Genomic DNA, 15,116 nt, shown 5'->3' on the forward strand with positions numbered 1-15,116 from the left:
TAATAAGACTAAAAATGATTTTAATAAGACTAAAAATGATTTTAATAATATTTTTATAAGATTTTAAGAGGGTTTCGACATTTATAAAATATTTAGTAACATTTTAATAGATTCTTTATATTTTTTTTTTTATCAAAAGTACATCATACCAGACAATAACTGAAGTATATGTAACTATACTATATAATAAAATAAATCAATATGTGACATGTTGCATCCATTGGAGACATTTATTTTTTTATTTTCCGGTCTCCTTTTCTACTTACCATATATTAAATAAATAAATAATTTATAATATAACAAATGATGAAATGTCTTAAGAACAGTGCCGGTTTTCAGGTAACACATTACCTACATCTGCAGGTCATCTGCTTACTTCCCACTTCTAAAAACACCTATCTTCAAACTCAAGCAAATCACAAGCTGCAACGGCTTCTTCATTCCACTCACCAGCCATCGCCCTTTATAATATAATGCATTTCTACACTATTGTGCATTCCTGTTTGCCGTCGTGTTTGAAGATGGCGATGGTTTGGTGGTGGTGGCGGTGATATTGTGGTGCCAATTAGTGGTGGCTGCTTAGGGACGACGATATGTCGGAGGTCAGAACTTATCAAGCGGTGCGGTGGTGAAACCGAAAACCCTCAACTCGCCGCAACCCTTTACCGAACTGGTCGGAACTGAGACCTGCAACAACTGGTGACCCTTTTAGTTTGAAACCGATCACTAAAACCATTAAAATTGGCTGGATACCGGACCTGCTTTTATCGATTGAACTCATCACTCTCCACTGCTTAAGATTCATAAATAAACAGTGGTCTTTGAAAAAAAAAGTTAACAAATTCCTACTGTATTTGAGTTTTTCAACTGATACTTACCGAATTCCCGCCGCGTAGCGCGGGCTACTTTTACTAGTTCATATTAAATCTTAGAGTTAAATGCCCGGATAGTCCCTGTGGTTTTCCCTTTTTTCACCTTTAGTCCCTAACTTTCTAAAATTACCTCTATAGTCCCCAACTTTTCAATTTTCGTTCCCGGATAGTCCCTGACGCGGATGAAAGTTAGTTTTTGGTGTTAGGTTGGGACGAAATGACTAAAACACCCTTACTAATAAAAAATATTATTAATTATCTATTAAATTAATTATATAATATTAAAAGAAAGTGGAGCCCACCCCACCCCCATCCCCTATTTCTCTGTTCTTCTTCACTTTAACTCCCCTTCCGGTCTTCCCCCACCACCGTTCCACCTCCTGCTTCTTCTTCTTTGTAACTCCCCTTCCACCACCACCATTCCACCTCCACAGCACCTAGCCTCCCTTCCACCACCACCATAACACCACAACATCCCTTTTTTTCTTACTCCGTAATCACAGGCCACAACAACTTCAGTTTCTACTCGTAATCACGGCAATCAAGTCATATATCGTACAGACCATGGTGAGATGTGAAGAGGGGTATGGTCCTGTTGCAGAGATTGTAATACCCACAAGATACTGAGCAATTCGCTGGCAATCAAGTCTACATCGTACAGACCATGGTTTCTTTAGATAACCACTTGCAGAGCATATAAAGGTCACAACAAAAACCATATGGTCCACGATACATTTTACCAAGAAGTTGTATATGAAGAAAAAAGATATTTTAGGTTGCAGGGTAGAAAATAGTGGGATCACCATCTAGCCAAAACATCAGCAGGCATCTCATATCCATATTTCAAACGAAACTCAACAGCTTCATTCCTTGCTTATTGAGCCAAGTTTGTGGAGAGAACAGGAAATGGAGAGAGTCGCCAATGGAATGTAAAGTGAAGCTATCTGAATCAAATAACACATTTATAACTTTAGTAGAACTCACTAATCAAATACCCACAAGACCAAATATCTGTCGGTAATCACGGTATGGTCTCCTTTTCACATTAAACAAATACCCACAAGACCAAATATCTGAAAACAGGGCATGGGTAATGAAACTAACAAGAAACTAAGGTAGAAACAGCACAAATATCACTTTAACTACTTGTTGTATTGATTTGACGCTGGTTACAACTTAAATCTCGCACCGGCAGAACCTCGGCACGATTTCACCAAAACGTTACCACCCTTCTCAAGTCAGATCGCTCATAGGTATTTATAGACAGCTGGGACCGCTTATTGGACAGGCCCAATAAGCGGTCCATGTAGTTGACACATAAGCGGTCCAACTAACATGCAACTCGAGCGGTCCAGCAACTAACCTTTCGAGCGGTTCAGACCTTTGTCACTCGAGCGGACCAACATGTCCGTTCGAGCGGCCCATGTTCCTAAGAGCGATCCAATCATTATACAACTATACAATTACACTATCTCATATTTACAATCATTTACGATCATTCCTATTCTAAAACTCTAAGACTCGAACGAAGATGTAGTCGACAGACAACTGCACCAACAGACTCCCCCTTGAATGTTGACGGATACATCTCATGATCTTTCATATAACTCAATAAAACACTATATCTGTCTTTAAGATCATCCAACGTTTCGTCTTTCAAACACACGAAATATTTGAACCTTTTTGCCCATCCATCTTTGCTCACTTTTCTATACCCCTCATCTAGAAATCCGTTATTCCAGTTATTAAATCTTTCGAAATAATAGTTCTCCTGTTCATTAAACACCATTGCCATTTTTTCTCAAAAACAAACCCGACACGTGTTTACCTTCAAATGGCGGCACCTCCAGTCCACTACACTAATCAATAATTGGATATTTTGTGCGGTTTGGGCGGTGATGTGTAATAATGGGTTGGGCGGTGGGTTATTTATATGTAATGACAAAATGGGCGGTAAAAATGGTTGATTGGGTCAACAAACAGTAGTGGGCGGTAGACTTTGAATTTGGATTGGACCGACAAGTATATAAGATGAGTGGGCTGATTGGGCGGTGATGTTTAATTGGGTTTAATAAACTGCAATTGGATAATGGGGGCGGTTCTCTTAATACACTGTCAATTTCAATGAGCGATTTCCAAGATCTTCAATGAGCGGTCCACATATATTCTCCTGACATATCAGCGGTTCAGATGTGTCATAAAAGCGGTCTTAATGCTTGACGTATGAGCGGTTTGACTTGTGTCAAATAAGTGGTTCAAACGTATCTTTTTAGAGCGATTCAAACGCATTGATTACGAGCGATTCAAGGATTTCATATGAGCGATCCCAGATAATATTTCGAGCGATTCCAGATGTATTTCGAGCGGTTCCAGACAGAATTTTCGAGCGGTTCCAGACAGAATTTTCGAGCGGTTCCCGAAATGACGTCAGCAAACACGAACCGCTTTTTAAGCAAAAATTCAATTTTAACCAAATTTAAGCCGAATTAAAGTCTGAAACTTTCCAGGTTTTGTTAAATCATGATTCCGCACACAATATGTAAATTTGAAGCAATTTTGACCGTAAAAAGTTGCGTTTTTCGAAAAAGAAAGGTGTAGAAGCAGAAAAAGTGATGGACACGAGCTGTATATGTGAGATCTCCTCCTCCTTAGCTCTGATACCACTTGTAGGATCGTTTCGTGACCCGAACGAGTCGTTCAGAGGCTTTCTCCTTGGTTTCAGGTGCGGAATAACAAGAAACTAAGGTAGAAACAGCACAAATATCACTTTAACTACTTGTTGTATTGATTTGACGCTGGTTACAATTTAAATCTCGCACCGGCAGAACCACGGCACGATTTCACCAAAACGTTACCACCCTTCTCAAGTCAGATCGCTCATAGGTATTTATAGACAGCTGGGACCGCTTATTGGACAGGCCCAATAAGCGGTCCATGTAGTTGACACATAAGCGGTCCAACTAACATGCAACTCGGGCGGTCCAGCAACTAACCTTTCGAGCGGTTCAGACCTTTGTCACTCGAGCGGACCAACATGTCCGTTCGAGCGGCCCATGTTCCTAAGAGCGATCCAATCATTATACAACTATACAATTACACTATCTCATATTTACAATCATTTACGATCATTCCTATTCTAAAACTCTAAGACTCGAACGAAGATGTAGTCGACAGACAACTGCACCAACAAGAACCAAAAAACCAGATTTAGGCCGAAGCCTGTAATAAGGGTTTTGGATCTTGGGGAGAGATGGAAAAGATTCCTGCAAAACAGAAGACCGTTAGGCTCGTCGCAGAGATGGGAGGGCCCCTCTGCGACCACCCTCCGGCGTGAGGATAAGTATTGGTTTAGAGAGAGAAAGTAGAGAGAGAAAATTAAGATGGAGTGTCAGGAAACTGTACTTGGTTTTGTACTTGGCTGAGTATTTATAGTGGTCGATCTGAGATGACATCATTCGGCCATACGCACTCGGACGGGAGTTCGTCTTCGGAGATTCTTGACATGGCACGGACACATCCTAAGTGTTCGTCCTAGCGGAGTTCGATTCGTCCCGATGATGATGTCCGGCCTCGGATATACGTCTTCAAGTCCCCTAGTTTGCTTAGTCTTGGTGAAGACTTTGCAAACTAATATTTTAAACTTTTGTCTTACTCGGACGACGTGTCGTTACGGGAATGGCTCTAACGAATGACGTGGAACATTCTGAGTGGAAGTGACGTGTCGCGGGTGATGTCTGTGATTTGTCCGTTGGTCACCTACATGTGAGTCTTGTGAACCCTTGCGTTGGAATTCGTGGGGACGCTCTTGATGCGACGGGGTGATTTGACAACCCCTTAACCGACCTAAGTGCTTATATATATGGTGGATTTTTCTCATTTTTCTCTGTTTAGTTGAATCTCTCTCCTGCAAATCCTCTTTATCTTCTTCTTCTTCTACTTCTGAAAAGGTGCGTCCCTTCTCTGTTTATCTTTTTAGATCATGGCTCCCGGCAAGGATAACCTTGCGGATAGCGTTAGTGTCCTTACTCCTCGTCATTTTGACAAGTTCGTTAGAGAGTATAGGATTCCTTTGGATCTTCATCCGACCCTTCCCTCCAGAATGGAGGCTATATATCCATTCCGTCAAGGGAAGTTTGCCTTTTATACCCGTGTTTGCAATTTTGCTAACTACAGGGTTCCCTTTTCCCGTTTTTTTATTAAGGTTTTGCAGTTTTTTAGGGTTCACATTAGTCAGGTTAACCCCTTCGGCCTTAGCCGTATAAATCACTTTGAACTTTCATGCCGGGCCCTTGGCCAGAAGCCGGATTTAAATGTTTTCCGGTATTTCTACAAGTTTATTACGGCCGGAGACTGGTATACGTTCGCCCATCGGGAGAACGTCCCTTCTCCCTCCTCAAACGAGCGGACTAGTTTAAAGAACTAGAAGGATAACTTCTTCTGGTTAGACGATCGCTGTCTTCCGGAGGACATGAGGTGGCGTTTTAAGGACCAGTCGATGTCCTTTGATTTGGATGAAAGTTTTGTTTTTAATGAAGATTTGGGTCGTTCCTTGGTCGAGCATCAGTCCCCTATTCGTCCCCTTCCCGAACATTTTCTTTGGTTAGGTCGAGTTAGTTTTACGTGGGTCCGAGGGGATAGGGATTGGCCGATCATTCGCCGAAAGCGTGATCGTAAGTTTCGGCTCTTTGCATCCCCTACGGCATCCTTATTTGTTTTGCTAACTTCCCTGTTTTTTGTGAATGCAGGTGTTACGATGTCGCTTCTTGACGCTCTGAAGGTTCCGAACATGGATGTGCTTGATTTTGATTTTGAGGAACAACCTGAAGGGGAGGCTTCATTGATGAAGCAGATAGCTGCTTCGGCTCATCCTATTCGTACCACCGCTGATCCTAATGCAGCTACATCATCTGCTGCTGAGGCGACTTCTTTCGTCCCCGAGAATCCTTCCGAGCAAGCCGCTGATAAGATAGCTTCTCTTGCTCCAACTTCTTCTAAGGGAGCTGATGGATCTTCCGGATCTCAGGCTGGGGAAAATCCATTTTGGACGATGTGGATAGTGATCCGGAAATCCGCAATTTGGACGACGCTCTTTTGTATCGGCCTTCATCCTTAAAGAGCAAAAGCATCGGGGCGGATACGGACCTGCTGATCCGTTCTCGCAAGAGGAAGGGTGAAACAGTTCAGATTCGCTCCTCCGATCCTCTCCCGCCACCAAAATTGAAGAAGACGAAGGGGGGTTCTCGTTCTGGAGGCAGTGTGATGGAGGAACTTGATGAACATCTTTCTGGAGGTAAGAGTTCAAGGGAAGAAGCAGCTTTGGCTCGAAGCGAGCCGACTCCGGCTTATTCAGGTGGTTTTGTCCCCGATAGCGAGGTGGAGAGTATGGAGATGGAGAATCCGGAAGGTGGGGATAAAGGGAAGGCCCCTAGTGAGCCGAAGGTGGTAACTTTTTCAGGTACGCACTTGGGCTCTTCTTTGGGTCCGGACTGTTTTATGGATGATGGGGAAGATCAAGTGTCTTCACTTCCCTCATCATGGTTCGGACCTGAGTTGATGTCCTTTTTTCGATATGCAGATCTGTTCTCGGATGATATGGACATCGACCCCTCAACCGCCGAGGAAAAATTCATTCCCGAGTGGGACATCCGGAACAAAGATACGGTGATGGATACCTTAACAGCCAGAACGATGCTTTTCAATATTAATACTCTGACTGACCATGCCAGGAGCCGTAAGATGAAGAATCCTGATTTGGGAGCCGCGGTTTTGACTAACCAGGCTCAATCTAATATCTTTGTGACGGAGCTTTTCCGCAGGTGGGTCGAGGCAGAGAGTGTGCGGGAAAATTTGGACAAAGAAGTTCGCTCTTTGAAGCGTAAAGTTCTCAAGAGCCCGGAGGTGGAGAAGAAGGTAGCCCAAATGGCCCAGGACCTCCGGACCCAACAGGAGAAGGTTAACTCTTTGATTGCTCAAAATCAATCGTCGCAAGCGGCTGCCGCGGCCGCTGCTGAAGATAGAGATAAAATTTCCTCGGAGTTCAAAAAATTTTCCGAATCAATGAAGCAGAAAGATGAAGAACATGAGAAAATTTTGGCGAAGATGGAGGAATCTCTCACCAGTGCTCGTCTTGCTTATGAGAGCATGATGGCTGGTACGTCCTTCCTTTTGTTTTGTTAATCTCTTCTTCTGTTTTTCTAACACTTTCCCCAGAGCATGATGCGCTTAAATCAGGGGAGGCCGATTTGAAGGATCGTATCGAAGAGATGGAGGCAGAAAATGCGACCCTGAGAGCGAAAGTGAATGATCTCCAGGAGACGAAGGTTTGGATGCTTTCGGAGGGAGCACAACTTCTAGCGAAAAACATACACAAAGGCAAGGAGATGACTGCTGCTGTGGCTGGGGTTAACAGTGCGATGAGCGTGGTGGGCGTTAACTCGGGTCTGCATGCTGGTTACGTTCACGCTTTGCAGAGAAAAACTCCTTATAAGGAGGTTCCGCTGTTGAACCGCAATGCTTCAGAGGAACTAAAGACGGCGATTGCTTGTTTTGATACCCTCAAATTTCCAGTGGTAGAGGATCTTCCCAAGCTCAGCGACGCGCCCCTTTCTGAGATCAAGAAAGCCCTTCAATTTGCCAATGACGGTTCTTCGGAGAAATGAGGTGGACATGCCCAGTTCTTTGGGGTATGCACCTTGGGATTTTTTAGCTAATTTAGACAGCATCCTTGAATGGTGGTTTCGGCCAGTGTTTTGACAGGCTGTTGATTTGTAATGATGCTTTTACTTCAAACAATTATCCTTTTTTTGTGAATGATATTCATTTTGTTCCGGATTGTTTAATCCGGTTATATTTGATGTAACTGTTTTTACATGCGTCCATGCTTTTGATGTGTACATTTTTAATCTTTTTAGAACGTTCTTTTGTTTGGCGCGGATCCACTTTTTTTTTGTAAGGATAATTTTGAAGGAAGATACGAACGATGCCAGTTCGTCCTTTCCTTTTAGGGTTGGGTCCCTGGGTTCGGCCGGTAATTTTTCATAAGTTGCAACGCTTAATTTGGCTCGGAGTTTTAAATTTCTCCGATGAGTGTAGAGTAAAAACATTTTCAATAAATCCGCAGGTACAGCCCTCTGCGGTTCTTGTAATATAACTTGGGCGGGAAAAAACATCCGCTTTACATGAAAAATTGAAAGAGATGACGGAGCTCATGGCTTCCGTTTTTACAATTTATTTATTTCATAACATAGCTCTAAAGATAGCATTTCTTCAGATGTACTCCGTTCCAAGTACGCGGGACGGAGGTTCCATCCATCTTGCTTAGAGTGTACGCCCCATCTTTTCCGGCCGTTTTGATCTGGTAAGGTCCCTCCCACTTGGGGGCTAGTTTCCCCGTTCCTTCCGTCAAGCTCGCTTCGTTGCTCCGCATCACATACTCTCCTACCTTGAACCGGGCTTCTTTTACCTTAGAGTTGTAGTGTTTTTCCAACTCTTTTTTATACTTAGCTTCTCGGATCGCTGCGAGCTCTCTCCTTTCCTCGATTAAATCAAGATTCAAACGGAGCTCTCGTTCATTCTCTTATTGACTCTGTTGTACGCGCGGAGTGGGGATCCCTACTTCGGCAGGTATGACGGCCTCGGTTCCGTATGTCAAACTAAAAGGGGTTTCTTTGTTGCTTGTTTTGGGCATGGTACGGTGCGCCCATAGGACGTGTGGGAGTTCATCCGCCCATGAGACGCCCTCCTTTCCCAGTCGCTTTTTAATGCCCTCAACGATACTTCGGTTAGCTCTTTCCACCTGCCCGTTGGCCTGGGGGTGGGCTACCGAAGCAAAACACTGTTCTATCTTCATTCTTTGACACCATGTTTTAAACGGCTTTTCCGCAAATTGTTTCCCGTTGTCGCTTACTATGCAAAGAGGCATTCCGAACCTGCACACTATGTTTTCCCATGCGAACCTCAGCACTTGGTCTCCCGTGATCGTCCGAAGGGGTTTAGCTTCGACCCATTTAGTGAAATAGTCGATGGCAACCAGCAAGAACCTTACCCCTCCGGTGGAGACAGGGAAAGGACCTACGATGTCAATTCCCCATTTCTGAAACGGCCAGGCCGAGGTCACGGGTACGAGGTTGTTTTAGGCACGATGGTTTACGGGAGCGTGGCGTTGGCAGTCTTCACAGGACTGGATCTCGTTTATCGCGCTTTGGTGCATTCCTGGCCAGAAATAACCGGCGTTCATGACTTTTGCTATAACCATCCTCGGCCCCGCGTGGATGCCGCATATTCCCCAGTGGATCTCCCTTATAACGTAACTTGCTTCCTCTGGGGTTAGGCATTTTAGGAGCGGACCTAAAAAGGTTTTCCTGTAGAGTTGACCATCGTGCATCTGATATTGCAGCGCTTTCACTTTTAGTTTCCGTGCCTGAGCCTTGTCTTCTGGAAGCATCCCATTTTTCAAGTAATCTACGATCGGAGTCATCCAAGACTTTTCGGACATGGAAATTGACATAACTGGCTTCGTCTGTTGGATGGCCGGAATCTGCAGGGTCTCGACTAGGACCTCTTTTGATAAATGACAGAATGCCACGGATGCCAGTTTGCTCAAAGCATCGGCTTTTTTGTTTTTGCTCCTCGGTATGTGCACTATTTTGCAGGAATCGAAAGAGGAGATTAAACTGTTGACCTGCTGAAGATACCGAACCATATTATCTTCTCGTGCCTCGTACTCGCCGCTGACTTGGTTGGCTACCAATAGTGAATCGACATGAGCTAATACGGAGGTTGCTCCTGCTTTGGCTGCGGTTTGCAGGCCTGCAAGGAGAGCCTCATATTCTGCTTCATTGTTTGACGTCTTAAATTCAAAACGCAGCGCGTAAGTGTACTCTATTCCCTCCGGATCTATTAGGATTAACCCTGCTCCCGACCCTTCTTTACTGGAGGCCCCGTCTGTATACAGGTTCCATACCTTCGGTAAGATGGGTTTTTCCTTGATGCTTTCTCCGGTTGGGACCTCGGTGAGGAAATCTGCTACTGCCTGCCCTTTTACTGGACCTCTGGTACGATAGGTGATATCAAAGGCACTGAGCTCTATTGCCCATTTGGTGAGACGTCCGGAGACCTCTGGCTTCCTGAGGATTTGCTGGATCTGGAGATCAGTCTGTACTTCTATATTGAAAGCTTGGAAGTATCTTCGGAGGCGTCTGGAAGCATGTACCAAGGCGAGTGCCAATTTTTCGATCATCGGATACCGAGTTTCATAGTCTTTCAGGATACGGCTTACGTAATAGACCGGGATTTGTGCCTGGTTCCGGTGTACTACGAGTACTGCACTTATCGCAAAGTGGGACGCAGATAGATATACCGTGACAGTTTCTCCGGTAGCTGGTGCGGTCAAAGTGGGTAAGTACCCGAGGCATACCTTTAACTCCTGAAATGCCGAGTCTGCTTCTGACGTCCACTCTATTTGGCCTTTTGTCGTTCGCTTTTTTAATACATTCATGAAAGGGATGGAACGATCTGCCGCTTTTGAAACAAAACGGTGAAGGGCGACGAGTTTTCCATTTAGAGATTGGATCTCTTTGATGGTTTTAGGAGGCTGCATGGAGACTACCGCTTTGATTTTATCAGGATGCGCCTGGATTCCGGATCGTGTAACCCACACCCCGAGGAATTTTCCCTCTTCCAAACCGAAAGAGCATTTTTTGGGATTGAGTTTTAGGTTGATACTCCGAAGCCTTGTAAAGGTCTCGAGTATGTCGTCTATCATGTCGTCTTCGGCCCGGCTTTTTATGACTAAGTCATCGACATAGATCTCCAAGTTTCTTCCGATCTGATCTTTGAACGCTTTATCCATTAACCTCTGGTACGTGGCTCCGGCGTTTTTTAAACCGAATGGCATTTTAGTATAACAAAACAGACCCTCATTTGTTACAAACGCGGTCTTATCTTCGTCCTCCGAAGCCATTTGGATTTGATGATAACCCTTATACGCATCTAGGAAGCATTTGAGACGGAAACTTGAGAGGGAGTCTATCTTTAAATCAATCTCCGGTAAAGGATAGCAGTCCTTCGGGCACGCATTGTTTAGATCGGAGAAATCAACGCACATCCTCCAGGTTTTGTCCTTCTTGGTTACCATCACTGGATTGGAGACCCAGGTTTGGTAACGTACCTCTCTTATAATACCGGCGCTCAGCAACTTTCGTACGTCTTCGGAGATGGCCTTGTTACGAGCCGGAGCCATGTTTCTTTTTCTCTGGGCTACTGGTTTTATTGAGTGTGACACTTTTAACTTATGTTCGGCCAAACACCGGGGAACTCCAACCATGTCGGAGGTTTGCCAGGCGAACACGTCAAGTGAATTGGACAGTAGTTTCCACAACTTCTTCTTGGTTTGCTTGGGAAGTTGAGCCCCGACTGCAATTTTTTGTTCAGGAAAATGTGGGTGTATAGCCCATTCTTCCGTGAGAGTATTAGGGGGTTCGGCATTACCATCGCTCTGTCGTATTTCGGCTACACCGATCGTTGATTCGGAGTACAGTGTTGCTATCCCTGCTTCGGTGGGGAATTTTAATGCTCCATGTATGGTTGAACTGATCATTCCGAAGGCGCACATACCAGGTCTTCCGAGTATGACATTGTGGACGGACCTTGCCTCAACCACTAGATACGTCAAGTTGACAGTTCGAACCAAACTCCCTTCCCCCATCGTTGTTGGCAGAGTGATTTGGCCTAAAGGCTGGACCACCTCTCCGGAGAAACTGACCAGAGGCATTGATACTCGGAGCAATTTCGCCTTTGTCTGTGGGGCTAACTGTTGAAAGCACTGCTTGTACATAATCTCGGTGGCGCTTCCGCTGTCGACGTATACTCTTCGAACCTTGTGTCCTGCAATGATTGCGGATACTATGACCGGTCCGTCCTTGATATCTTCCAGACTGACGGGCGGGAAACCAATGGGTTGCTGCATCCAGGCGGCCAAATGCTGATTGGACCGCTTGATGCCTTGGTTGTTTGCCCTACGGATCATGCAAATTGCTGGTTGATTGTTCGGATTATCTCCCGAATTCCCTGAAGATTTTCCTTCCTTTACTTCTTTGACTAGGTGCGATAGCTTCCCGGACCGTACTGCCTTTTCTGTTTCTTGCTTCAAGGACCAACAGTCATCTGTATTGTGACCCCGAGCATGATGGTAGTCACAATATTTCTTAGAATTTTTGTCTCCTGGGTTTCGAAGTTTTGGTGGAGCGGGGAAATTCATCCCCTCCGCACTGAGAATTTCACTGGGAGTTTTGGAGAGATCCGATAAATTGTAAAATCTTGACCCGGAGCTTTTCCCTCGCGGAGGTCTGTCGTTTCTACTGTAAGGGTGTGATCGTCCCCTGTTCCCCGGTGGAGTCTTATCAAACACCGATCCACCATTTTTCTTCCACGAAGACATCTTGTGATCTGACTCTGGAGCAGGAATACATGCGTTCTTGCCTCGAGCGAAAGCTCTGGCCCGCTCCATGAGTACCTCCATCGTCTTTGGGAGATTTTCGTGCAATTTTTCGACTAGCTGATTATTCCGAAGGCCGTGACAGAATCCAGAGATACGTAGTTGGTCAACTACCCCACTGATCTGCATGCTTTCCCGGTTAAACCGGTCAATGAAACTGTCTAAAGACTCTCCGTCCTTTCTTCAGATGTTGTGGACTTCGGTAATTTCTTTAGAGTAGTGCCTTTGCTGGCTGAAATTTTGGAGGAATAACCTTCGGAACTCCTCAAAGTCGTTGATCTCACCTTCATTCAACGCATCAAACCATAATCGTGCGGCTCCAGTTAGAGTTTGTGCGAACATAAAGCACCATGCTGGCATCGGCCATTGTTCAACTCGTGCAGCTCCGTCAAAATCGAACATATGATCATCCGGATCAGTTGTGCCGTCGTACTTTTTCACCGTAGTTGGCATTTTGAGCTTTGGAGGAAGTTTGGCATGTGTTATACGAGCACTAAACTTCGACTTGGCTGTCATAGAAACTGGATGGTACGGCTTGGTAAGTTCCGGATCGCTAATTACATCCATCTGTGTTTCATTTCGCGTAGTCATTACTGGTGAAGGTCCGGAGGAACCTTGTACATATCCAATATAGGTTTCCGAAGTGACGACTGTGGAAAATGTAGGAGTGATCATTGTGGGACCCATAGTTCCCGTTGGAGCTTCGTCATGAAAGAGCCTGGTTCGCAAACCGAGGATCTGTTCATCTCTGGCCTGTTGTGCTTTTAATCTTCGTAGAAGACTTGCATTTTTGGCGAGAAATTCTGCATCGAACTCTGATGTTTGCGAAGTAGGGAGTAAGATAAATGGCAAAGTTGTTCCTGGACCTGAGCTTAAAGTAGCTGAGGTCATAGAGACAACACTTGCTGGTGCAGTAACTTGCGTGCTAACAGCCGTGGATCCCAGATTCAAAGAACCTGGGGCCGCCATTTGTCAGTTCTTTGCTCAAGAAGTTCACTAAAGTGAAGGACTAAGAGCTTTAAGATCGGATGGCGCCAATTGAAGAACCAAAAAACCAGATTTAGGCCGAAGCCTGTAATAAGGGTTTTGGATCTTGGGGAGAGATGGAAAAGATTCCTGCATAACAGAAAACCGTTAGGCTCGTCGCAGAGATGGGAGGGCCCCTCTGCGACCACCCTCCGGCGTGAGGATAAGTATTGGTTTAGAGAGAGAAAGTAGAGAGAGAAAATTAAGATGGAGTGTCAGGAAACTGTACTTGGTTTTGTACTTGGCTGAGTATTTATAGTGGTCGATCTGAGATGACATCATTCGGCCATACGCACTCGGACGGGAGTTCGTCTTCGGAGATTCTTGACATGGCACGGACACATCCTAAGTGTTCGTCCTAGCGGAGTTCGATTCGTCCCGATGATGATGTCCGGCCTCGGATATACGTCTTTAGGTAATGTTTTTTATTGCTCGAAATTAACAGAGATGGTGACGGTGGAGGTTGGATGCGGCAGAAGGAGGTGGTGGCAGGAGTTTTTGGGGGTGGTGACGGTGTGCGGCCAGCGTTGGGGTGGGGGTTGGGGTGATGAAGATGACAGGGTGGTGTTATGGTGGTGGTGGCTAGGTGCTGTGGAGGTGGAATGGTGGTGGTGGAAGGAGAGTTACGGAGAAGAAGAAGCAGGAGGTGGAATGGTGGTGTTGGAAGACTGGAAGGGGAGTTAAAGAGAAGAAGAAGGGGATAGGGGGTGGGGTGTGCTCTACTTTCTTTTAATATTATATAATTAAGGCAAATTGGAAAATAATAATCCGACCTTTCTGGAATTGGCCAATAATAATTTCAAGTCACGAATTAGCCACCAATAATCCGACCTCGTCCATTTTTTTTTGTAAAATACTTCACCGTTAAGTTTAGGCTAACTGAGTTAATAAAATGCTGACGTGGCTAATAAATGTCAGCCACATGGATTTTTTTAAATGACTTGGATTATATTAAATCCTTTAATTTTCTACTGCCATCGATCCTCCACGGCATTCATCAATCACCTTCACTACGGCAATTCACCTATCACCTCTGATTACACCATCATCGAACAACCCACCGTCACCCAGCTCTTTCACAACCACCGTTGTTGCCGACAATCCTCCATATCCCCTCACCTCTGTCCGATTACCACCATAATCAACCTGTTGGCAGTTTTAATTATCTCTGATTTCACCATTGTTGAACATCCATCTCCGGTTACACACTGTCAAACACCTATCAACGACCACCCACTGTTCATCATCATCATTATAGATTGCCGACGTATACTCACCATCAATTACCTCCGACCGATCACCACCATCGTTGACGGTCGATCAACCACCAGTCAGTTTTTTAAATAACTGGGTTATCAGATGGTTGGTCAATAGATTAATGCAGTTCATATAGTCAAAGATGGGCTTCTGTTGACTACTTCATGGCTGTATATTGTAAAAGGGATCTTGTTTTGAAGTCTACTCACCCACCCCTTATACCACCACTTCAGTTTTTTTCCTCCGAGTACTACCAACCTCTGATCGACAAAGCATTCAAACGTCCGATTGAGCAAGAGATTCTTATTTTTCTTTTAATTTCTAGTGTTAAATCACGAGCCAAGTACGCACGCTTTGGATTTTAACTGTGATCAGTCGACTAAACAATTAAAGGATTTAATATAATCCAAGTCATTTAAAAAAATCCATGTGGCAGACATTTATTAGCCACGTCAGCATCTTATTAA

At 44.7% G+C, this 15,116-nt stretch overlaps 1 protein-coding gene across 1 annotated transcript; it reads right to left on the reverse strand.

Moving 5' to 3' along the window:
• Positions 1-9,003: 9,003 nt before the first annotated feature.
• LOC110886034 lies at positions 9,004-12,495 on the reverse strand. The gene has a single exon (XM_022133799.1). The coding sequence runs from the start codon at positions 12,493-12,495 to the stop codon at positions 9,004-9,006; it is 3,492 nt and encodes a 1,163-aa protein (XP_021989491.1).
• Between the last annotated feature and the right edge of the window lie 2,621 nt (positions 12,496-15,116).

This window comes from Helianthus annuus, chromosome 2 (assembly GCF_002127325.2).
Source record: "Helianthus annuus cultivar XRQ/B chromosome 2, HanXRQr2.0-SUNRISE, whole genome shotgun sequence".
Classification (NCBI taxonomy): Eukaryota; Viridiplantae; Streptophyta; class Magnoliopsida; order Asterales; family Asteraceae; genus Helianthus; species Helianthus annuus.